The sequence below is a fragment of the Myotis lucifugus genome, unplaced genomic scaffold (genome assembly GCF_000147115.1).
Source record: "Myotis lucifugus unplaced genomic scaffold, Myoluc2.0 scaffold_847, whole genome shotgun sequence".
NCBI classification, from domain to species: Eukaryota; Metazoa; Chordata; class Mammalia; order Chiroptera; family Vespertilionidae; genus Myotis; species Myotis lucifugus.
The window spans coordinates 124,565-150,776 of record NW_005871895.1 but is presented as its reverse complement, the minus strand read 5'-3'; the positions used below and the strand labels follow the sequence as shown (position 1 = coordinate 150,776).

General features: G+C 38.5%; 1 protein-coding gene across 2 annotated transcripts in view; it reads right to left on the bottom strand.

Annotated features, from left to right (window-relative positions):
• BUB1 (BUB1 mitotic checkpoint serine/threonine kinase) overlaps nucleotides 1-26,212 on the bottom strand; it is a 42,152-nt gene that overhangs the window by 15,123 nt on the left and 817 nt on the right. For both annotated transcript variants that reach the window (XM_014448525.2, XM_023747363.1), the window contains exons 2-16: nucleotides 23,824-23,883; nucleotides 23,607-23,745; nucleotides 22,309-22,505; nucleotides 19,335-19,378; nucleotides 18,579-18,667; nucleotides 16,380-16,432; nucleotides 16,111-16,295; nucleotides 13,415-13,566; nucleotides 8,495-8,754; nucleotides 6,959-7,017; nucleotides 5,721-5,849; nucleotides 5,516-5,626; nucleotides 4,451-4,550; nucleotides 3,473-3,554; nucleotides 1,566-1,740 (exon numbers count right to left, since the gene is read on the bottom strand). In XM_014448525.2, coding sequence (XP_014304011.1) covers nucleotides 1,566-1,740; nucleotides 3,473-3,554; nucleotides 4,451-4,550; nucleotides 5,516-5,626; nucleotides 5,721-5,849; nucleotides 6,959-7,017; nucleotides 8,495-8,754; nucleotides 13,415-13,566; nucleotides 16,111-16,295; nucleotides 16,380-16,432; nucleotides 18,579-18,667; nucleotides 19,335-19,378; nucleotides 22,309-22,505; nucleotides 23,607-23,745; nucleotides 23,824-23,883 — 1,835 coding nt within the window. The remainder of the gene's footprint in view (nucleotides 1-1,565; nucleotides 1,741-3,472; nucleotides 3,555-4,450; nucleotides 4,551-5,515; nucleotides 5,627-5,720; nucleotides 5,850-6,958; nucleotides 7,018-8,494; nucleotides 8,755-13,414; nucleotides 13,567-16,110; nucleotides 16,296-16,379; nucleotides 16,433-18,578; nucleotides 18,668-19,334; nucleotides 19,379-22,308; nucleotides 22,506-23,606; nucleotides 23,746-23,823; nucleotides 23,884-26,212) is intronic.

The following is a 26,212-nucleotide window of genomic DNA, read 5'->3' as shown; positions in this document are numbered from 1 at the left end:
AAGGGGGGAAATCACTTTAAAAAACATTCTACTATTAATATATGTGAGCATTTCAACTTTATACATCTAATCCATACAATCCTTCAGAGAACAGGGCCTGGAGAAGGGCAGGTCCACTATGGGGAGGATGACCAAATCATGGGAGGTTACTGGTATGGGAGGCAGGCCACACGCTGCTTTGGGAGAACCTGATGACAAGGACATCGAGTCTAAAAGACTGCCAGGCTTTAGGAGGGTAGGGGTGTTGGTGTCTTTCAGTCAGTCGGTTGTTTTAGTTGATTGAATGATATAGTATGTTTATATCAGAAAGCTCCCTGGCAACAGTTGCCACTCCTTTTAACTAAAAAAACCCCACACATCTATTAACAGACTAGATAGGGCAGAAATACAGAATAAACTTCTACCAAGTGACGTTAGTACTATATACAGCCAAATATTACACTGGATTAAATTTTATCAGATATTGCCTCACCAAATAGGTGCTAATATTTTTAAAACTAGAACATCAGCTCCTATTTATAGAACCAAAGTGGCAAATACTATAATTGTAGCCAATTTTTGACTGTTCTGAAAGGCTCTTAACTGATTAAACTAGTTTTCTTGAGGGGAAAAAAACTTTTAAAACATTTTTTTTATTAAAGTGGCAAACATGTGGTAATACTTGGCAATTTTTCAGGTTTCAGCTGACCTTCTCTTTAAAATTCAGAAAAGAAATATACCATGTTGGGTTAATACTCGACAAAAAAGTTTTATCCCTTTAGTTAAACATTTTTAAGTCCACAGGCTCAAATATGCTTCTATCTAGGGGAGTGAAATTCCTTGGCAATTCTTTTACTGGCATGCTTTAGTGAACAATTGCTTTTTTTTTTAAAAAGTGCCAGCAATGACAAGAGTTGGTTAGTAATTCAGTAGTCTTCCAAAAGGTAAAGTAGTTTCAGATCTCATTGCATATATATTTTGTAGGTCAGCAGTTAATAAGTAATAACTATCTGTGCTCAATGAAAATGTTATATATTAAGGTACAATTCAGATAAACAAAGATCTTGATATAGGAAGTATTACATTTGGGGGAAATAAGGACTATTTAAGTTTTCTCATTATTCTCACTAAATCAGATCACTAAAAAATAAAATTTTCTGCATGGCGGTGAGGCTTAGTGGTTGAGTGTCAGCCCATGAACCAAGAGGTTACTGGTTCAATTTAGAGTCAGGGCATATGCTCGGGTTGTAGGCTTAATACACAGTAGGGGGGCATGCAGGAGGCAGCCGATTAATGTTTTTTTCTCATGGATATTTCTATTTCTATTCCTTTCCCTTCTTCTCTCTCTAAATATCAATAGAAACATATTTAAAAATAAATAACATTTTCTTAGTACTTGGCTATGCCTCTAAAGTAATGAGATCTGTAGACAAATATCAAGAACTAAAAATTACTATTTGTTACTCTTATCAAATTAATAAAATATAAATGTTCATGATTTTTTATTTAATCTGTCTGTAGTGGCCTTTCTGTTTGTTCTAAAACATAAAATAAACCTATACCCTATACAAGTATTGTTACACAACCTTTATCTTCCAGAGCGTGTGCTGAGTCCACCGGAAGTTTGTGGAAAGGAGTAGATGCAAGCTGTGCAGCAGATGTAAAGTCTCCTGGGCTCTTAGGACTGGGTGCCAGCGTCTTGGTGCAGCGGACGCCCCACACTGTCGAGTCATCCCAAAACTCTTCAGCATGAGGTACTTCCTGCAACAAAAGATGAACAGAAAAAAATCAACCATCTCCCTGTGTCATCCATGAAATTTAACACATTAATGCTTTTGAAGACTCAGAAAAATGAGGAATGAAAGAGGAAACAGGTGCAATTCTGGCTAACACACAGCCACTTTCCCTACTCTGCTTGTTCGAAGCAAGTTACTAAGTCCAGCCTTCATTCAGAAGAAGGTAAACTAAGCTCCACCTCCTGGATAGAGGAACATCAAAGAATTTGTGAACAAAGGCTAAAACCACCACAGTGATTAGTAATTTGGGTAAGATACTTTGAGACTATACAAATATCCTGTTTTCCTCTTAAAGTTTCACTAGCTAATTTTAATATTCACCTGTGGATCTTGCCTGAAGCAATTATTATCACTGTGACTGACAGCCAGCCATTTTCTATAGTCACTCATTCCTTCTACCTGACTTGGAGTTCTTCTATGGGATGCTTTGTTCTTTCTCTGCCATTTTATTTATAGCAATATGAATATTTACTTTATGTCTTGGGTTAGAATTTAATACTACCCTATTCTACTTATTTTCTTGCTTATGTTGTCCCAGGTTTGGCCATTGGCTGCTCAGGTTGGCTCCTGTGTCCTTTTTCTGTGTTCCATCTTCTTTTTAAGCACTTCCTTACTTTCTGGCACTATAAGATACCAGTATTCTAGGCTTGTTTATATTTTTCTAGCCCCAGCCCTAGAATCGGCTATTTCTCCAAGAACACAAAGGTCAATTTTAGAGTCTATGACAAAGGCAGAAACTGCTAAGTCAGAATCACACTTGACCATAGCTCTTTAGTTGCCCATAAAATGCCACCCTGGTTTTTATATATACTGTGGTCTTCATAAATCCCACCATGTCTCTTCCAACATGGCAGGAATAGCTGGCTGATTGTTTTTTTTTTTTTCAGGTGAACACAGGATAAAGCAATCGGCCTATGCTTAGGGCCAGAATGTATGGATAACTTATTGTGGGTTTTTTAGTCAAAGCACATGTAGTTGAATAGTTCACTAAAATGCGCCTCTGAGATAATGCTACTATATTTGAAGTTTAGCCCATTATTTGGGAAATTGTTAAGGTCAAAAAATCCACCAGAAGCATTAGAGAGCTGGGTGATAATTTATTCAAAAGAATCCACTATTGGGTGAACACCAGGACACAGGGTTTAGCAGAGCTTCTTAGCTCCTCTCTGACACATCACAACAGAGGGCAGCCTGGGGTAAATGATGAGAAGTACAGCTTGGTAATACTCAGGGCTGAAGTGGAAGCTCAGTGTGGACTGGACACAGAGCTGCTGTAATAGAGAAATGCTTTGGGCCAACAAACAGGTGACACCTGTCTGCTGCCATGCCTGACGAAGGATCATTCCAATTTAGCTTTTGCTAACAGCCCACTTGTAGGCCATACTTCCCAGGTCTAGGAAACATGTGTATTTCTCTACCCCACCCTTCACCCCTGTCCTCCTTTATAGAGGGCAGGATCTTTGAGGGCAAGGATCACACCAGATTCTTTTTCAGTTTCTGTACCTATCACAGTGTCTGGCACATACTAGATACTCAAATAATTGTAGAATAATGTACCCCAAAATCGGACTCTTTATATGACATATAATTTTTCAGCAGTTTTACATAAACTATCTAATTTATCAGTCACAACTATTTGGTAAAACAAAAAGGGAAGAATGGTCAGACCATTTCACAGATGAGCAGACATTACTTACCTTTGGTCTTGGAGAAACTCTGCTTATAGAGCGTTCTCCAAAAGCCCTGGCTCCTATGGGTTTGTTTATATGTTGTGGTAATCTAAGAAAAGATTTGTAAAATTATAAATAATAAAACATGCCAAGGAAATAAATGCTACTACCTGAGTGTTAGAAACGCTCTCCAGTTATCCTATTTAACTACTTAGTATTTACATATATATTCCTTACTTTTGCAATAGTTGTAGCAAAACTGAGTACAAACTGAATTAATGTGACTGTGTAGATAAGAGTAGAACTAGTTACTTCAGCGAGGGTGGAAAATACAGAAGTTTCTATTACACCGAGCTATAAGTTTTAGAAACAGTTAGTGGTGTGACCACAGGTCAAGGATGCCATGCATTTGATTTATTTCCAGTGCTTAGTTTAGCTATGGGATTTCGCTCTGAGAACTGGTCAGGCCCTTTCTCCTTTCTGCCACAGTATAAATCACGTCCATATTGTGATATCTTTAATTCACACTGACACTTCTCTTTCCACGGTTTAAATTATTAATAGTGAAAATTCCTGAAGTTGCCCTCTCTAATGTAATTTCTCTTGGCCTTCAAACATATTATCTCTGCAGTATGAACCTGCATAAGCCATCTCCTTTTCTACCTGATCAATCCTGCAAATATAAACAGAGTATGTACAGATATCAGGATTGGTGAATTCATTCACATCCAATAAAAGTTCAAATGCACAGAATCCCTCAGTTCTCTGATAATTTACTACTATAAGCTTTTATTGCAGAAGGTCTGCTTTCTTTTGAGTCCTGCATAGCACTGAGGATATGGGGAAGGTTAGCAATAATTTGGTCATCGGGTCAGAAAGATCATCAGTGGCGAGCGGGGACTATAATGCAGATCACTTGATTGGCAGACCACTCTATTTCCACTTCACTGCCTTGAGACACAGAGGAATCTCCTACAAGGAGATTTTAACTAGGTGTTTCCTTACCCATAATTTTCTTTGTTTCCATCTTCAAACACGGAAAAAGCAGATGACAAAGAAGAGATAATCTTATTGACTCCCCAAGTTCCAGAAGATCTTGCCTTTTCTGCAATAGAAAAAAACAGCATTTAATTATTGCATTGGGGAGAAAAAATTCTTCTTTATACTAAACTTCAACTATAAATAAGAAAATGGAATAATAGCTAACAGAAAAGAAGTGATAGCAGTTTTCCAAATACTAGGTAATGCGATAAAAGTCACTATGTATTGAGATAAAGTAACTTAATTATGGTCACAGGGGTTCACATTCAAGTTCTTGTCACATATAAAAACATGGTGTTCATCATTCTCCTAAAACATTGTTATTGTCACCTGACTCACTTAACAATGCTTTCAGTGGTTTTGTTTTCCATTTTGTTTAAGAATTCACCATTGTAGCTTTATATTTCAGATCTTCCTGAATCTAACAGGATCTTAGTATTTTTTTTTTTTAAATTGATGTTGAAGAGAGAAAGGGAAGATAGAGAGAGGGAGAGAGGAAGACGCAGAGAGAGAGAAACATTGATTGGCTACCTCCCACATACGCCCCAATCAGGGATCAAATCCACAACCTGGCTGTGTGACCTGACCTTTGGTGCATAGGACGACGATGCTCCAACCAAGCCATATCGGCCAGGGCGTATTTAGTTTATCATGATCTCTTCCTGGCTTCCAGCAGGAATCCCGATTCCAGACAAATGTAAGATAGTTGCTGGCCTCCAGCACTCCACCCCTGCCATTCTACTACCAGGCAAGACTCACGTCAGACTTCAAATACTCAGCCCTTTGTAGCCATTTCTACCCATGGGGATCTTGTCCTTCTTTGGCACTATCATTATTTTAGAAACAAATCTGATCTATGACACACATTAAGTACCTTGTCGAAGATTCTCGGATTTTTTAATTTCACACATTCCCTGCCCTTATGTGGCAAGCTAATCAAGGGTAGGGCCACTTCTTGTATAATCCTTAATATTCCTATGACAGTCATCGACAATGCTATGTACTTAGCAGTTTTAAACAAATTATTACTTTGAAACTGAGCTTCAAATGCATCTTCATTTTGATCTAGAGATGGCCATTCATCTTTGTCATCAGAAACATCAGGAAGTGTAGGAGCCTGGAACATATTCATGATGAACCCTTAAAGAAGTAGAAAGAATAACTGTAAACAAAGCTGCAAAAACCTTTCAATAATCTGCTGTCAGAGGCTACACATTCCAACCAAAGGCTTTACCTAATGCTTCTTTTGTGTGCACGGTGGGTGATGGCTGCACTTTGGATGGTGTTGCCTGAACCATTCCCAGGGATGTGTTTGGAGTTGTGTGAAAAGAACTTGTGTTAACAACCTTATGTGTTTCAAACCCTATTAAAGGAATGGGGACAAGATGCATTATCAGTAGGGAAATCAGAATTATTTAAAAGGTATACAATATAAGAAACTTATTACAATTAAAACATTTATTATTGCTGATAATTATCACTAAGGATTTCTATTACTAATGTACTTTCATTTTTTATCTTATTAATAATATCTTATCTTATTAATAAGGCCCAGATCTCACTCTCTTCCTCCTCCTCCTCTCTCTCCTCTGCTCTTTCCAGCCTCCCCCCCCCTCCCTCCCCCCCCCCCCCCCCCGCCACCTCTCTGCGGTGGTGCTTAGATACATCAGTGACATTCCCACCTGAGGGTCATTCTGCATGGGCCTGAAACAGGTTTTCTAAGCTAGCCACATGAGCAGTCCCCTCTTCCAGGCTTTGACCCCTAAATATTACTTTCTTTTTGGATGTCTTCCCGGGTCACTTCTATAGTTTTAATCCACCTCTCCAATAGCAATACTTCCTTTCCCTCCACATAGGTGGGTTTTGTCCTTTCTGTTCATGGCTACACCCCTAACTCCCTACAATAGTGCCAGGCCCCAAGAGAGTGCTCAGGAGGTCTGGGTTCAATACAGGGGTCTCCAGCTGTTTTTGAGTAGCTCTGCTCCCACAGAACTGTCATTGGAAAGGATATCACAGTCACAAGGGGGGGAGGGGGGGAGTGAACGTCCAAGCTATGTGCCTTATTTTACTTATACCATAAAACTTACATAACTTCAGTGCAAATGCCTCTAACAAAGCAGTACCAAATAGAACTTTAACACCCCTAATTAAACCTTTAATCACATTTCCTACCTCATGACATATTAAAGTTGACTCTTGTTTTAGATGAACTCGAGAAATTTAACAGTAAGGTTTTCACAAATCAAGTTTCCAAAAGATTCTAACTAGTAAGATGTGACTAACAAGTAGGTTTCTACCTCTATTTGAAATGGTCCAGAGCTCATCTTACTCCTATATTCTAATAGGAAAGCTAACACCAGCTTCATTAAGGTCTGAAGCCTTCATGAACCACGGCCACCACACAGACCTCTGTGTGACCTGGAGACGTCTTGGAAACAGGTCAGAAGCAAATGTATTGTAACTACATATTACCTTCTTTCATCTCTGCTCTGCTCTGTGGCTTGAATTCCTGAGTAGTTCTAGTCACACATCTGGAAGAGAAAATGCTTGAGACACACTAACTCTCAAGAAAGAATAGTAAAAAAAGGTCAGCAATTACAAACCTACTGGTAAAAAAAAAAAAAAAAAAAGGATAGAACTGCTTAGGTCCTACAGTGTAAGTAAATGAAATGTTTGTTTTATTTTTTCCATTTCCTTTTGAGGAAAAGAATTCTTACAATTATAAGCCACGTACTAATGTTTGCCTGACACAGTGATTATGTATTTTAATAGCATGCTAATAATTCCTTTATGTGGTATTGCAAGATAATGGCTCCCTAATTCAAATGTTCCCATTCATCACATAAGCTAAAGGGCTAACACACAGCTCTCCTGAGTCATGGTGAGAAAAGCACTGCTGAGCTTTAGCTGCATGACCACCACTCGTCATGAACCAATTGACACAGTACATTGTTCTCCAGATTTTAATGGTTATTAAGAAAGAAAAAAACGGCACAAAAGACACTTATATCAGTTTGTTTTAAGTATAGTTGTGATAGTGGACTTCATCCATTTAACACTGCTAAAATTTTCTTAATAAACCTTGTTAAGATATAAAGTAAAAAGTACAGCACTTTTAATTTTATCATCTTGATAGGGGCGACTGGTCAGGCATCACTTTTACAAGGCATGTCACTGCTGCTGCTCTTATCATTCTATAGGTGCATAAATTAACTATGAAGACCTAATGGAATCATGACTCCCACCAACAGTCCTCTTCTTACATATATGGTAGAGTAACCAGGTCTGAATTATTATCTTAATGTGAATGAAAAAGCATGATGATTTAAAATCTTATTTCCAGGGGAAATCATTGACAAAAGTTAACTGCAGACATTAAGGGAAAACAGTACTTAAGAACCATAGTATGTGTTAAGGGGTTTAGCCCAAAGGGAGAATGTGAGATTAATTGTAGCTTTTATTTTTTTCTAATGGATCAATAAAATTGTTATATGTTGAAAGAGAGAAACTGAAGAAAAAAATGTAAACAAAACAAGTGATATGACACTCTATTTTAGAAATCTAGGAAAATCCCTCAAAATTGGGGATACATCTTTAGCAGTATATAGATATTGTGTAATGGATATTAATCTCAAACCACTCCTGGTGGGAAGACAGAAGGAAGACGAGAAGTACATATGTTAAGAAACTGTTTGTGTATTCAGTAAAAGCTAGTAAGCAAAAGTAGTTTCAGTTTAACAGATGTATATTCTTCTGTTATAAAAAGATCGTTGAGTTTCAGTGTAGTGAAAATGTTTAACTCAAGAGAGCAGTATGAAGTAAAACACATACTCTAAAAGAAGTATGAAAGAAGGTAAATCTGTAAGATTTGGGGCTGAAGTTTTGGGACCTTGGTTTAAAAACAGGAACTAGCTGTCTTTTACATCTTGCTCCTGATTTTGTAAACTATGTAAGAAACTGACAGACACCATTCACAGCACTGTCATCACTGGACCAACTTTGGCTCACCTGGCATCATTTCCGGCCACTGAAAACATGGAGTCTGTGCCTTGCTGGGCTGCCAAAGGAGCAGGAGGAGCTGCACTCTGGCTGATGGCTGGGGACACCAAAGCCACAGTGACCACATTGGCTTCAGGAGGAACAGCAGCAGGTGCTTGTCTGGGTTTTTCTCCCATGTCCTCTGAGGTTTGCTGAGTTATGGTTGGCAGAGATGGAGTGCTCAGTTCCTGCTGGGAGTCGACACTTGGCCCCATGCATGCTGGATTAACCTGTCATGTTAAACAAACAAAAGCAAAACCATGAAGTCCAGAATCTTAGTAATTAGGTGTTACAGCTTTTCAAACACTGGCATCTGTCTTTAGTAGATTCCTTTCTCCTTGAAGTATTCTGAAATGAACAGTCGACAAGAACACAAAGGACCATTCTACATGACGGATGGTTTTGTAGTTTAACCATAGACACAACTGGCAGTTCAAACTTCAAACCACTGAAATAACGCCCCATCTAGTTTTATTAGTATTTAAGAACTGTCTTATTTCTCTTCACTTAATTTTGGGAAAAGACCAAGTCAATTTATCAAATACTCATAATAATGTTCCTTCCAACAAAATGTTACCTTTGGTAGCTATTTTCTCTTTAATGAATAGGAAACCTGAGTATAAACTATAATTATAACTGCCACACAAACAAGCATGGCTTACACAAGATGGACAACAAGCTCTTCATTTAAAATCTTTGTTTTCCTATTCAATGTAGAGTGTAACTGTACACTCTTTTGTTACCAAATTAAAAGACAGAAGAGTGAATTCTTCACCACACAAAAGTATTTTTACAAATTATTAACACCAAATAGCTAGGGCAAAAGTAGTTATTTCACAGACAAAAGGACAAAATATAAAATGTTCATACTCACAGCTTCTGGTCTAGATGGCAGAATAAGTAAATGGTGTTTTGGCCCACTCCCATGACCACATCAAAATTAGAACTAAATTGTAGAACCACCCTAGAGAGCCACCTGAGGACTAGGTGAATAGATGTCTTATAACTAAGGATATAAAGAAACCATGCTGAGACAGGTAGGAGGGGCAGAGAGACATAGGCAGTCTGGTTCCAAATTCACATGTGGCAGTTAAGAATCAGAGCAATATCTCAGCTGCAGAAGTCCTCCCTGAGGTGTGAAGACACTCCCAAGAAGCTCCAAAACAAACACACCTGGTGGCCGGCTTCAGACCACACTAGACCTGCACCACACCAGGCTCCTCATCCAAGAACACTGTGCCAGGAAGTAAAAAATCATAAGATTCTGTCTGGGTGAGACAGAGGGCTGCTATACTCCCAGGCATCCTCTTAGAGCAGTGGTTCTCAACCTTCCTGCGACCCTTTAATACAGTTCCTCATGTTGTGGTGACCCTAATTTCATTGTTACAAATTGAACATAATTAAAGCATAGTGATTAATCACAAAAACAATATGTAATTATATATGTGTTTTCCGATGGTCTTAGGCGACCCCTGTGAAAGGGTCGTTCGACCCCCAAAGGGGTCGCGACCCACAGGTTGAGAACCGCTGTCTTAGAGGGTCTGAGCATAAACTTCAGAGAAGGGACAGCAGCTTGAAAAGTTCCAGGGACATACTTGGAGGATCTGAATTGTAAGGTTCACGGTGAGGCCTAGAGGGGCAGCTATATCCCAGAAAGAAGTGCTAGCAGGAGCCATCGTTCCTTTTATTGCCCCACACCCCCCACAGCCTACAGATGGCACAGGTGAGGTCCATATACAGTCAAACCTCATTTCTCAAATGTCTTCTATCTCAAACAATTTGGTTCTTGACCAAGTTGTTCACCGAAAAATGTCTCGGTTGTCAAACCAAGACATTTGGTTTTTGAATTCACAACCCCTTCAAGCTGATACCTCAGCTTTAAAAAAGGTTTCTCTCAGGCAACAAAGGAGAGAATGTTTTTGTTGCTGGGGAAATCAAGGATTAGCACAATTATAAAACATAAAAAGGCCATCAAGAGTGCTAATGTTGCTAAGGATGTGAAAGAAATAATGATCACAGACAATTAAAGAGGTAGAAAAACTGTTGTTGATTTGGATAAAGAAAAGCAGTCGGTTAGCCAATGACAGCATTTCAGAGGCAATGGTATAGGAACAAGCAAAGACGCCCCACGCTGATATGAAAGACTCCCCTGGAATGAGTGCTGAAAGTGACTTAAGGCTAATAGGGGGTGATTTGATAAATTTAAGAAAAAAAAGTGTTTATTTACAAATTAAATAGTATATTAGACATGTACTATATAAAAGAAAGGTTAAAACAGGTAATCATTTGGGGGTCTAGAATGGATTATTACAATTTACATTATTTCTAATGGAAAAAAAATGATTTGGTTTTCTAACAAATCGGTTCTCGAACAGCCTTCTGGAATGAATTGAGTTGGAGAATTGAGGTTCCACTATAGAGCTATCCATTAACCTGGCTAACACAACTCTCGCCCCACCCTGGTAATTCTCTAAGCCTTGCCCCACTAGACCCGCACACTGACTGAACCTCTTGTGGCCTCCAATTGCCCTGTTCCTCTTGCTAATTGGCCCCCAGTGGCACTAGTGGTAGTGGCCTGGGTTCACAGCATAATCTCTCCCAAGTGCCTCTATCCCCAGCAAAGACAACTACCAATTGATGATTACTTTGTAGCTCTTAGCAGGTGGCCCTGGGATGGACACAGACAGTAGCTGACCTTGGCCTGTACTGAAGACACTCCCAAGAAGCTCCAAAACAAACACACCTGGTGGCCAGCTTCAGACCACACTAGACCACCGCCCAATCAGCATCACAAATGACACACCCAAAGGGTGGACTGACAGGCACCAGAGCCATGCCAAAGCAAAGCCTGCTCCCTGGGGTCAGCCCCTGCAGAACAGCTTGTCCACTGTAGTATCATGGCCAGTCCTCACAGCCAGTCAGCCTGAGGATCAGTCCTTCCCACTGATGTGCCAACATACTCAGTTACAAGAGGGCACACAAATCTCACACAGGGACAACCCTGGAGCATCCGACTCAAGTGAACAGGGAGACTGTGCCACTGGGCCCCACAGAACCCCTACTACATAGGGCCACTCTGCTAAGACTTAAAGGCATAACAGATAGCCTGGCTGGTGTGGCTGAATGGTTGAACATCAACCTATGAACCAGGAGGTCATGGTTCGATTCCCGGTCAGGGCACATGCCCAGGTTGTGGGTTAGGTCCCAGTGTGGTAGCTGACCAATGATTCTCTCTCATCATTGGTATCTCCATCTCTCTCCCCGACTCCCTTCCCCTGAAATCAATAAAAATATATTTTTTTTAAAAAAGACATAACAGATATATCTACTACATGGGAACAAACAGGGAGGTAGCCAAAATGAGGAGACAAAGAAACATGTCCCAAATGAAAGAATAGGACAAAACTCTGAAAAAAGAACTAAATAAAATGGAAGCAAGCAATCTATCAGATTGAGAGTTCAAAACACTGGTTATAATGGTGCTCAATGAACTTAGGAGAAGAACAGATGATCTCAGTGAGAACATCAACAGAGACAGGAAACATGAAATGGAGATAGAAAACATAAAATGAACCAGGAAGAAATAAAGAATAACTAAAATGAAGCATACATTAGATGGAATCAACAGCAGATTAGATGAAGAAAGGGATCAAGTCAGCAATTTGGAAGACAAGGTAGTATAAAACACAATTTAAACAGTAAAAAAGAAAAAAAATTAAATTGAAGATAGTTTAAGGGATTTCTGGGACAGTACCAAGTGTACCAACATTTGCATCATAGAAGTACCAGAAGGAGGGGAGAGAGTGAGAGAGAGAGAGAACAAAAGGTTGAAAACCTATTTGAAAAAATAATGATGGAACACTTCCCTAACCTGGTGAAGGAAAGAGACATAGAAGTCCAAGAAGTACAGAGTCCCAATCAAGATGAACCCAAAGATGCTCACACCAAAACACATTATAATCAAAATGCCAGAAGTTAAAGCCAAAAGAGAGAATCTTAAAAGCAGCCAACTAAAGCAGTTATCTACAAGGGAGCTCCCATAACTCTCAGCGGATTTCTCAACAGGGGTACAGTGCCTTCAAGGATGAGAAAATGTGATGACTTACCTTCCAGGACATCATGCGCGACCAAATTATCACCCAAGTGTGCGGGTAGAATAAAGGTCTTTCATGTGTGTGAGATCTCAAAAAATTAACCTTCAGATATGCTTTTCTACAAAAAGCTCTTGGAGACTATGTGCCACCAAAATGGAGATAGATGTTAAGGAGCAAGAGTGACAAGGGAATAAGAAAACAGGGATACAACATAGGAGAGGAGCAAGGGAAGGACAGCTGCCCTCAGCCAACCTAGAGGACCAAGACAGAAGGCTATGGGGGATATGTGGCCAAGAAAAGTGAAACTAAGAATATATCTGATGCATTTGAACACAATGAATATTGGAACATAATTAAACAGTTTCTTTAGAGAGAGTGGGGATATAGAACTGGAAAGTACCAAGAAAATATAGCAAAAAAAAAAAAAAAAAGGCCCAAGGTAATTATTTTAACAATTTCTTGGAACTATCCTGGGAAAAAAATTATGCAAAAAAGGAAATTCAAAAAAATAAGAAAAAACAAATCATTCCAATAGAATCATAAATATATAAATACAAGGTGTGGCAAAAGTAAGTTTACAGTTGTGAATACTCAAAATGCAGAGTTTATTCTTGTATTATTATTTATTAACTATTATATTATTTTCCATATAGCATACTTTTGCCCCACACTGTACAGAAATATATAAACATGTACATGCATATTTAACATCAGAATTAACTAAAAATAGGGCCAAAAAGGAGCAAATAAAAAGAAAATCAATGGCATGGCAAGCATCAGTAAAGAGCACACATACCTCAGGACTTTCCTGAAAAGCAGGAAGGTCCTCCTGGGATGTCTCTACCACTTGATGCAACTTCTTATGAAGTTCATCCATTTTCTCTTTCAGTAGTCGTTCTTCAAAAGCATTTGCTTCTTTCATTTTCATGTAATGTCTGTCTTCATTTACTTTAGAAAAGATAAATGGTTTGAATGCAAAGTTTAAATGTAGGCTATAGGATTGCAATTTTTTTACTAGTCTTTTCCATATGTATTAGGTTATCAGAAATAAAACATGTATTACATTTATTTTGCCAGCTATTTATTTAAATTAAGGTATAATTGACATATAACTATTAGTTTCCTGGGGTACAATATGATTCTATATTTGATCACAAGGTAGTTAGTAGTTAACATCTGTCACCTTACATGGTTACAAAAAATGTTTTTTCCTTATGATCAGGACTTTTAAGATCTACTCTCTTAGCAACTTATAAACATGCAAGTTTATTAACTATAGTCTCCATGCTATACATTATACCCCATGACCTATTTATTTTATAACTGGAAGTTTGTACCATTTCACCCCCTTTATTCCTTTCACCCTAACCCCTGACAACCACTAACCTGTTTGTATTTATGAGTTTTTTAATTCCAAATAGAAGTGATATCATACAGTTTTATCTTTCCCTGACTTATTTCACTTAGCATAATGCCCTCAAGGTCCAGCCATGTTTTACAAATGGCAAGATTACATTATTTTTCACAGCTGAGTAATATACCAGGGTGTGTAATGTGTGTATGTATGTAGATGTATCAATCATAATTTCTTTATCCATTCTTGCATTAATGGACCCTTATCTTGGGTATTAGAAATAATGCTGCAATAAACATGGGGGTGCATATATCTTTTTGGGTGTTTTCATTTTGCAGTGTTTTGTATACTAACTATGTATCTTGTAACTTTACAGATGTTTTAAATTAATTCTAACACTTATTTGATGTTTTTCTATACACATATCATGCTATCTGCAAATAGTGAAGTTTTACTTCTTCCTTTCCAATTTGGATGCCTTTTGTTTTTCATGTGTAATTGCTCTGTGTAGGACTTCCAACACCATATTGAATAAGAGTGGAGAAAGTGTGCATCTTTGTCTTGTTCCTGATCTTAAAGGAAAAACTTTCAGCTTTCACCACTCAATTTGGGGTTAGTACTAGGGCTTATTACAGTGAGGTACATTCCTTTTATACTCACTTAGCTGAAAGTTTTTATCATAAATAGATGTTGAATTTCATCAAATGATTATTCTGAATCTATTGATATTGATCAATGATTTTTATCCTTGATTTTGTTTAGTGATGTGTCATGTTCAATGATTTGTAGATTTTGAACCATCCCTGCACTACTGGAATAAATCCCACCTGATCCGGGTGTATGGCCTTTTAATGTATTCAGTTTGCTAGTATTTTGTTGAGGATTTTTGTATCTATGTTCATCAGGAAAATTGTCCTGATATTCTTTTTTTGTGGTGTTCTTGTCTGGTTTTGGTATTAGAATCAAGCTGGCCTTATAATAATATGAGTTTGGAAGTGTTCCCTCTCCTATTTTTTGAAAGAGCTTGAGAAGATTTGGTATTAACTGCTCTGTGAATGTTTGGTAATATCCACCAGTGTAGTTTGATAGAATTCACTGTTTAATTATCATTTTTATCTACCATCAGCATGGTTACTTTTATGATCAGGGCATGTAAATTACAAAAATTTACATGTTGACCAACAATATTTGGCAATAACACAGTATGATACTAAATACTTCTAAAACAAACATGACTGTGGAAATCATGTGAAAATAGAATCGTTTTTAAAAGATTTAAGTCTAAGAAGAAATAAAACTAAAGCTCTCTGAAGGGTCAGTATGTCAAATACATTGCAGATAGTCCCACTTACAATGACTGGGTTACACAACCATGTCATACAAATCAAATCACCTGGCTAAGACTTCAGGTCACAACATGTGAAAGAAAAATGCATCTGTGCATGGCACAAAATGGGTCCTCCATGAGTGTGAAATGACTGTTCTTTCAGGTGCCAATGAATGAGAAATAAGAAACAAAACAGGAAGGCTAACAGGGTGACTATAGTACAAATAACTGAGATGGTATAAGTCCTGAGTGGAACAAAGGCTCATTTTTCTCTGAGGTCTATATGATTACAGAAAAAAAAAAAAAAAAAGAGTACAAATATTGGTGTTAACATTCAGTTTTCCCTGTGAGAAAACCTTGGCCGCCTCCATAGCCATAAGTAACATAGCACTTTATCAGAGGATTCCTTCTAACTGTCTTATTTGTATTAATTGCAGATCTTGAAAAAATCTTTTAACTCCAATTTCTACTTAATCCTTTGACAGTACAAATAACTGACCCAGTGATTTAGAGTTGCTATATATAAAAGTTCACCTTTACTGGTAATGTTTACAAGTCTTAAAATACCTATTTCCTAAAAGCTAAAGCAACACTGGTGTGGATATCTATTTTAGCACTGTTTCATCTCCAATCCCTTTGACAACAAGGCTGACACAATAACAATGAACAAAGATGTCTAGGCTTTTCAAAGGATGAGCTGGAGACTTTGCAGATTCTTTTACCACGTCAATTATCTGTTTAAAAATGTTAGTAACTTGGAAGTGAGAATTATTTTAGTAATATAAAAATAACTCAAATAAGACTGCTGTACCCCACTGCTCATGCTTTCTCCGTTGATTGTACTTGTGGGCTCTCAGCTCTTCAAAGGAGAATTCTGACTCTCCACAAATGAGCTTCTCCTTGCAGTACATAACAACCTGCTGAATGTCAGTTTTGGCTGTCAGAGAGGGATGTCCAGAGTATTCTGATTTAGAAATCACGACCACCCGTTGTTCCCTATAATGGGAAAAAACACATTATTTACAACACTGTACAAAAGCAGCTCTTGATGAGAACTAAGGAATAAATTAATGTACTTACATATTCGACTCTTTATCACAAGCTGAAGATGTTACTTTAGAAACTTCTGAACCCTAAAAAGACAAAATAAACAATAACAACAACAACAACAAAATACTCACATACCTAAAAAGAAACCATCACACAAATTATTTCACAAAACAATATGAATATGCTCACAGGGCCTCTCCATCATCACATAGATTTATTTATGTTCTTTTAAATTATAATTAATATCTGAAACTTGAGTTTGCATTATTAGTTGTAACTTCTACAACTAAAAAGTCCAATAGAAAGTGATTTAAGAATTCCCTACTTGGTAGTAGAGTAGGGCAGGCACTTATTCCCTTTAATCCAGTCTAGGAGCTGGGCCACAGTGCCTAAGTATTATAGGATTAACAATGCAAAATGCCATGTTTTTAATCATTAAGATTTTCTTCTGGTACTATTCTACCCTTAGGAGTTCCCAATGCTAGCATCTGTCACTACAACTATTTACTGAATATCTCATACATGTCCTGTCCTGAGCTAGGTCCTGGGAATGTGACCATAAACAAGACCCATCACTGCTGTCTAAAAACTCAGTCTGGGCAACAGAAAGCAGCAAGGAGGCTGGCATGAATGTGTAGGATGTAAATTGGAAGTGTGAGTATCTATCAAAATTAGAAATTCATATTCTACTTCTAGAAATGTGTTACATTAAGAAAACATGCCCATGTAAGATAAGATCAGAGCCATTGGATTTAGCTTAAAAGGAGGTCCCAGAAAACTTTGAAAAAGCAGTTGTGCCAGGAAAGATGCTGGAAAGAAGACTGAGCGAAGGAAAGATGAGCATTTTACACATTAATGAGCCTTTAGGGCAGAAGAGATCTTGACAGGGCAAAAATCTTAAGGAATAAAGACAAGCTCAGGTGAAAAGCTGCCTTTTTTCATTGAGATGGCAGGGAAGGGTACAGTTACATTTATGGGTTGATGGCAGAAAATTTATAGATGTCATCTGATGGTTTCTGCTGTTGTCAATGAAACAGTATTTTTGCCAGCTCCTGAGAGAGAGGTTAGAGTCATGTCCCAAGTTCCAAATTTGAAAAGTGTAAAAAGGAGTTTAAATTCACTATAATTTGGTATTAGAGAGTGAAACGGGAAACAAGATATACATAAATTAAGAGATACATAAAACATAAAGAGTGCTTGAGAAACTGGAAATATAACTGCCTGAAGTAGTAGAGCCTGGCTTTGATGTTATGGATACCAACGTTTAAAGCTGAGGTTTTTTTAAAAAAAAGTTTATTCACTGATTTTAGAGAGGGGGTGGGGAAGGAGAGAAACATCAATTTGTTGTTCCACTTATTTATGCATCCATTGGTTGATTCTTCTATGTGGTCTGACCAGAGATCGAACCATAACCTTGACATACTGGGAAGATACTGTAACCAACTGAGCTAACCAGCCAGGGCCTGAAGCTGAGGTGGTTTTATTTAAATTGATTTTAAAGAGGGAGGAAGGAAGAGAGAGAGTAAGAGTGAAAAAGAGAGAGAAACATCTACATGAGAGAGATACACTGATCAGTTGCCCCATACACACTCTGACCAGGGGTTAAACCCACAACCTAGATATGTACCCTGAACAGGAATAGAACCTGAGACCTTCCATTGCTCATGACAACACTCCAACGAGATGGAGCCACACCGGCCAGGGCTCAGTGTTTATAGCAGGGCTCAGGAGCCTCCAGGTGGATGTGGTCCAGGGTAGGGGTTCCTGGGCCTGAGAAGGCCAGCAGACGAAATAAAGAAGCTGTTGGGGAGCTTCTCAGTACATGGACATAGGAGGTTGTATAGTGGGGGTGCCTAAGTTAGATAAATGTAAGACGGTGTGGTGAGTCAGTAAGTTATTTAAATTTAATATTGGAGCCCTGGCCAGGTAGCTCAGTTTGTTAGAGCATCATCCTGATACACCAGGGTTGCGGGTTCAATCTACAGTTAGGGTACATACAAGAATCAACCAATAAATGCATAAATAAGTGAAACAACAAATTGATGTTTCCCTCTCTCTCTCATTTAAATTTTTTTAAAAATTTAATATTGGAAGTGAGCAGTGGTAGATGACAACAGGCCAGAAAGTCACCACAGGTGTAAGTAGATGACATGAAGGGTAGAGTCATAGAATGTGTAAGGCAGCAGATTACTGTTCAATACCATTCCCAGTTTACAGAAATGTTATTACCTGATTCTTAGAAACACAGGCTGGATTTGATTTTGATGTCATCATTTGGTTTAAAATCTGAGCATTATGCAGAGGTTCTGAGGTTCTAGCTATGGGGCAGGGGGAATAATGAAATAAAGAGAAATAGGGGTAAAAACCATAATAAAAATTATTACAAACATATTCCCCCGATCTTTCAATAAAAGCATTACAAAATAAATCAGCTCTTTCAACATTGTCTCACAAAGTAGAACTAAAACACGTTTTGGATAAGAGAAATATTGTAGAAACGATTTTCTGATCAATTCAAAATGCCCAAGGAAATATCCAAAAGTAATGTAAACTGTAGTTATTAAAACAAAAAACAAAAACAGGGCAAGTTAGTCCACACTTTGCTTAAATGTGATCTTTATTTCTAAGGAAGAAAACGACTACATTTCTTTAAAGTTGCATTAAACACATTTGATTCAAATCAAAACAGACTCTAGACTAAGTACTACCCTCGATTTAGGGCAATTTTTATTTATTTTTTGAAACCCTAAGAATACAATGAAGTCAAGTCTTTCTTGTGGGTCTGTTCTTTTAAAGTGCTAAGACAGAGCCCCTGATCTCCAGTGCTATTTAGCAGGCCTTAATACGATCAGAGTACCTTCCCCATTACCTAAGACAATACAATCAATAAAACTGAAAAAAATTATTTAAGGATGGAAAAAAAAGCAGTGCAAATCAGAGACTAAATTAGCAACAATTTAAACATTTTAGAAAACATTATTTTACCTTGAGCTGGCAAATGGGTTTTGGTAACACGTGTCTGAAATAACCTAAATGACAGCAGAAAGGCACAAATAATCAATATAGAGAATACACTTTAGTTTAATACATATTTGTAAAAACTAAATATGCCAAGTACTTTATTCTAAGCTAGAAAAGACTGAGATCAAGGAATAATGTAAAGTTGAATTTTAGAGTTGTTCCAAAATTAAAAAATTCTTGGATTATCTTCGCACCCAATATATTCACATTAGAAAATTCATCTGTTTGCATAGTTTATATCAGTATTTCTTAAACCCTAAGGCAAATGCACCCTTCTTCTCTGTGTACCAAGTATGCCAATGTTCCAACATGGGGATTTAAACTCTCTTTTTAAGCATTCTATATACCTGGAACATATGAATATGTTTGGAAGAAGCTACTACTTATAAAGGCAGATATAGAATTGTTCATGCTGTGAGAACTTAAATGTCATTTTATGGCACTTTTGAACATCAAGCAAATTTGTCAAGTCACATGCAACATCCAGAGCTGATGTTTTTGAATGATGTGAGCAAGAGTGCACAGTATGAAGAGACTAAGAGACATATAGCCAAAGGCAACCAGATGCCAAATCTGATTTTACTCTTAATTCAAACAAACTAATGGTTCAGAAAAATTACATAGCAATGAATAACTGAAAATTAGATAATAAAGAATTATTGATCATTTTTTTAGTGAAAATGGTGTAAGGTTCACTTTTACAGATGTTTAAGGAAGTAGTTGGGGTAAAATATTTTGCTGTCTTACATTTGCTTTAAATTCTCCATAGAAAAAACAAGTTCAACTGTCAAAATTACTATTAAAAAGAGCACAAGGGGCCCAGGCCAGGTCTCTCAGCTGGTTAGAGCAGCGGTTCTCAATCTGTGGGTCGCGACCCCTTTGGGGGTCGAACGACCTGTTCACAGGGGTCGCCTAAGACCATAGGAAAACACATATATAATTACATATTGTTTTGTGATTAATCACTATGCTTTAATTATGTTCAATTTGTAACAATGAAATTAGGGGTCACCACAACATGAGGAACTGTATTAAAGGGTCGCAGCATTAGGAAGGTTGAGAACCACTGGGTTAGAGCATCATCCAGATACACCAAGATTGCAGGTCGAATCTCCAGTCAGGGCACATACAAGAATCAACCATTGAATGCATAAATGGGAACAATAAATTGATGTTTCTCTCTCTCTCTCTCCCTAAAAAAAAAAAAAAAAAAAAAAAAAAAAAGAAAAAGCATGAGGACTATAACAAAGTAGACAAAAAAAAAAATGAGTATATTAAGTGCTGGAAGGGGTACAGTGAGATAAACTCTCTCATATGCTGCTAAAGAGGGACCAGCAGAACTCTGGTATAGCCTTTCCAGTAGGAAATCTAGTGATATGTATCACAAGCCTTAGAACTCTTCCTATACCCTTTCACTCAGTAGTGTCAATTCTGAGAATCTATCAGAAGAAACTAGCTAAAAATAGGAAATATATTAGGAGATACTTTAATGATGAGGGAAAAAAATCTTATTGCAAAGCTGCATATGTTCATAAAGCATGGCTGCAATCCTATAAAAAGCAGAGAAAAGTGCCAACTAAAATGCCAAAAAGTTTCTTCTGCTTCTTTAGTTTTCTATACCTTTCAAATTCCCTAAATGAAGGATATTACGTAATCACAGAAAAAGTAAACAATTGTGCAAACCAAAATTATTCATTAACATATATTGTTTTGCCCTGGCCAGGTGGCTCAGTTGGTTAGAATATAGTTCCATACACCAAAAGGTTGCAGGTTCAATTCCTGGTCATGGTACCTACCTAGGTTGTGGGTTTGATCCCTAGCTGGGGCACCAACAAGAGGCAACAAATCGATGTTTCTTTCTCTCTCTTTCTAAAATCAGTAGAAACATTTCCTCGGTGAGGAAAATAAAAGAACAGAGATTATGTTTTTGTTGTTGTTGTTAATCCTCACCCAAAGATATTCTTTCCATTGATTTTTAGAGAGAGTGGAAGGAAGGGAGACAGGAAGAAAAAGACACAGAGAGGGAAACATTGATGTGGGAGAGATATAGATTGGTTGCCTCCTTCATCTGCTATGATGTGACCAGGGATTGAACCTACAACCCAGGTATGTGCCCTTAAACAGGAATCAAACTCGAAACCCTTCAGTGCTTGAGCCAACACTATAATCCAGCGGTTCTCAACCTGTGGGTCGAGACCCCTTTGGCGGTCGAACGACCCTTTCACAGGGGTTGCCTAAGACCATCCTGCATATCAGATATTTACATTACGATTCATAACAGTAGCAACATTATAGTTATGAAGTAGCAACGAAAATAATCTTATGGTTGGGTCACAACATGAGGAAGTGTATTTAAAGGGCCAGAAGGTTCAGAACCACTGCTCTAACCACTGAAAATATTGGCCCCGGGCTATTACGTTGTTCTTTATAAAAATCACAGTGTTCAACAGTTAAATTGTGACATAACTCTGGGACAGATTTATCAACTACTTTATAAGTATATAAAAGTTCATAATTTCTTAACAGCAGTACAGAGCTCAATATATACAACCTAACATACAGTACAATTTCCTGTTAAAATACACAAACACAAAACACACACAAAGGCAGAAGAAAAGATATTGGAAGTATTATTTCTGGGCTGTTTGTTTCCTTTCCACTCTTGTTTATTATCCACATTTTCCACAACAAGATGACAATAACATTATCTCCAGAGCAAATACAGTGGGGCCTTGACTTAGGAGTTTAATTCGTTGCGAGACCAAGCTCGTTAAGGAGCTCGTTAACTCAAATTACTCTATCAACTCAATGCAAAAAATCGGTGGAGCGACAGCTGGTATCTCAAAAAACTCGTTAGTCGGGACACTCGTAAGTCAAGGCCCCACTGTATTACAGTTCAAAGCAAGAAACACCACACAGAGCTTCATTTTCAAACTACCTGTACTGTTGCTGCAGCAGCTCTTTAGGTTCTGCCTGGTTTTGAATTCCTCTCCGGAAGACGGCGCTGGCATGTTGCAGGTGTCCTTGGCCCTCCAGATGCTCAGCCCAGGCTATGTACAGAGGAGAGGACAGCTTCCCAATCCCATGGTTGTACAGAAACTCAAAAAACTGATGAGGGTCAGTGTTGCACTCAGCCTACAGAAACCCAAAGCAAAGAGACATGAGAACAAAGGACCGTGTGGTCTAGGTCTAGCCCAACCAACCAAAGGTTTCAGGCTGTACTGCATAGGGCAGCAGTTCTCAACCTGTGGGTCGCAACCCTTTTGGGGATCGAACGACCCTTTCACAGGGGTCGTCTAAGACCATCAGAAAACACAAATATAATTATATATTGTTTTTGTGATTAATCACTATGCTTTAATTATGTTCAATTTGTAACAATGAAAATACATCCTGCATATCAGATATTTACATTACGATTCATAACAGTAGCAAAATTACAGTTATGAAGTAGCAACGAAAATAATTTTATGGTTGGGGGTCACCACATGAGGAACTGTATTAAAGGGTCGCGGCATTAGGAAGGTTGAGAACCACTGGCATAGGGGAAAGCCCTTCTTGCTCTGATGACAAACCTAAAAGTGAAGCTCATTCCTTTCCTAGACATTTAGTGTCCCCCATAATTACCCACACTATTTCCTAACATAGTGAATTCTATAATAATCCACTGTATAAAGTATTACTTTTGTTTAATCGGAGCTTGCTCAAGTTCTATAGGGTGACTCTATCCTAGTATTTTGTAATTTAGTGAACCAATCCATGTTTATTCTAGCCATTACACTTATGATTTTATTGCTAGAATTCATGTTCCCAAGCCATTAGTTTAAGATTAAAGAGACCAAGTCTTTTAAAGTCTATAAGCTGAGGCAGCCTATCCTTTGAGTACTAAATTTAGTTTCTGAGAGCTCATATTTTCTTAATTATTTGCAATGAATTTAATTTATTCTCAGGAACCCTTCCCCAAACACAATTCCAACAAAGCTTTTTTTAATTGAATAGTTTCTACCTTGTGTTGTAACATTTATACACCTGATACACAGAGAAAGAGGGTTTTAAAATTAAATCAGACTCCACCATACAGAAGCCAAAAGGTTCTAAAGTACACATCTCTGACCATAAAATTTATGACTGAAAACATGAGGAATTAAGACAGTCTAAAATCATCTTAAAGCCTGGGGGGGGAAAAGCAAGAGTATAATATGATTAGAATTTGAGTATACCTGTAACTGTACTTACAAACTTTAAACAATAATTGATGAATCTTGGATCATTATGGTATCTCTTGTTATCTAAAAATTCCTTCAGTAAACGTTCTAATAGAGTTGTAAAGTATTCTTTGTTCTCAGGAAAATTCTCTTCTATCCATTGCATATAACTAGAAAAATGTGGATAATATTAATTTTCAAGGCAACATAAAAATTTGTTTAAAGAAATAAATAAACTAAATGCTAACCTTTGCCATACACTAAGTGGGTCATTGCCCTTGTAGCTCTGCATGTGGGCTTCGAACATTCTAGAAAAGAGAAAAATATGCACATGGGATATTAGGGATAATTCCTAAAAGCAAAAAATGTATTTTATTTTATACTTATACTAGAGGCCCAATGCACGAAATTTGTGCAAGGGGCTCGGTCCCCTCTGCCACGGCAGCTGCCTCTGTCTCAGCTGCCTCTGCCCCCTGCCCACAGTGGCCCCTGCCGCTCGGTCTAATTAGCATATTACACCTTTATTATTATAGATACCTTAAAGTGAAAATCTTAAATACCAATTCAGGTACTATCTCTATATATAAAAGGATAATATGCTAAGTGTCCCTCCTACCATCCGACCGGTCGCTATGATGGGCACAGACCACCACAGGGCAGATGCTCAACACCAGAGCTGCCAAGCTGCAGTGACCTTGCATCAGCGGTTCTTGGGTGATACACCCCGAAACCAGAGCGGAGGGAGCCCGATTCCGCGTGATTTCACCTTCAGCTGTGGGTTACGTTGTTGCTGGGGCACTGTTGTCCCTGAATCTGCACACTTGCATTTTCATTCCACACCCTGTATAACAGCAACTTTGCAGAGTGCCCTCTCACACTCCTGGACCCCTCAGGGGATGTCAGAGAGCTGGTTTCCCCTGAGGGACCCTACCTGCTGGAGGGACCCCACTCACCCTGCAGATGCTAGGGAGGGGCCGAAGGAGGTTGACTCCAAGGCGTGTCCAGCCCATCTCACCCAGTCCTGCCCCGATGGCCACCTTCTAATTAATTTCCCTTCAATGTGCACGGATCCAGGCACCGGGCCACGAGTATAAAAATTAAAAAAGCCGTCACTCAGGATGGTTAGAAGCAGCACTTTCCAGAAGAAAGTAAGACCAAGGCCTCTGAGCTTGGTCCTAAAACACACAGCTGGAGAGTTCCCAGCCCTATCCCCAGACTTCTCCTCCTCCACTGATCCCCACCGTCACCACCAGCACCAGGAGGCAGTGACCACCAGTTTGCTGCTCCCCCTCCTCCTGATGGATTTGCTTTTTGATTTAGCAAACCCCCTTCTGTAAATCTAGAAGACAAGACAATACACCTGTGTATGTGCCACAAGTACTGGATTTTCACTGCAGCAAAATCTGTAATAGCAACAGGCTGTCCACAACCAAGTATGTGCCAATGGAGGACTTTTCAGATCAATTATGGAACATGAAATATTCTGCAGTTGTAAAAAGAATGACAAAGAGCTCTACATATTGCTAGAGAAATCTCTAAGGACAGTGTTCAGTAAAAAAAGCAGTATATACCCTGCTACATCCCATGTGAGATAAAGGTAGGAATTGTACACATACAACCATAGCTATACTAATATTAATATGTCATTAAAATACAAATACTTACATCTGCACAAGAAACACTTGAAAAATAAACTAGAAAATGGTTACATATGAGATGGTGGGAGAGTAGACAGGCATAGATCTCAGTGAATACTTTCCTAAATCTTTTTTGCAACTATGTTAATATGTTAGTTGCTTTTAAACATCAAAAACTGTTTCTACATTTTGAATCTCCCTTTCATGCCTCTTGGCAGACAAGGCCCTACAATGTCAGGTCCACGGCACACGTTTCATGGTGTGATGCCAGCCCCGTGTCCCTAGAACCGTGGCGAGTCCACTCTATACGGAAACGTCCAGTTCACTGGAGCGGAGGCCAATGTAACGTCTTCAGAAAGTGAAAAAAAGGGCAGAAATGCCGCATTTCTCCCTGTCAGGGGAGTGGGAGGGAGGCAAGCTTCTGGAAGTGAAATCCTTGGCGGCTACACTGAAGGCTGAAGAAAAAGTCTTAGAGAAAAGAGATGTTGGCTTTGACTGAACCCCCTGATCCCAGGCAGCAAGCTCCCCCTGGTGCTGTCACAGAGGTTTAACTTTTAAGTGATTCTGAAACCGCGGTATAAGTCGCCTCCATCACAGAGCAAAGGCTTGGGGATTTAAAAAAAAAAACGATTAGACTCACGCAGCGGTTCTCAACCTGTGGGTCGCGACCCCTTTGGCAGTCAAACGACCTTTTCACAGGGGCCGCCTAAGACCATCCTGCATATCAGATATTCACATGACGATTCACAACAGTAGCAACATGACAGTTATGAAGTAGCAACGAAAATAATTTTATGGTTGGGTCACAACATGAGGAACTGTCTTTAAAGGGCCGGAAGGTTGAGAACCACTGGTAGAGGCTGACATCAATAACACTAAGTGTAGCCTTTTTTTTTTTTTTCGCTTAAAGTACACGTCAGTCAAAGGCTTTTAAAAGTTGACTGTGGGGTGATCGGGTTAAGGAGCAATTTTAAGTTCTCCCATGCTCTGCAGTAAGAAG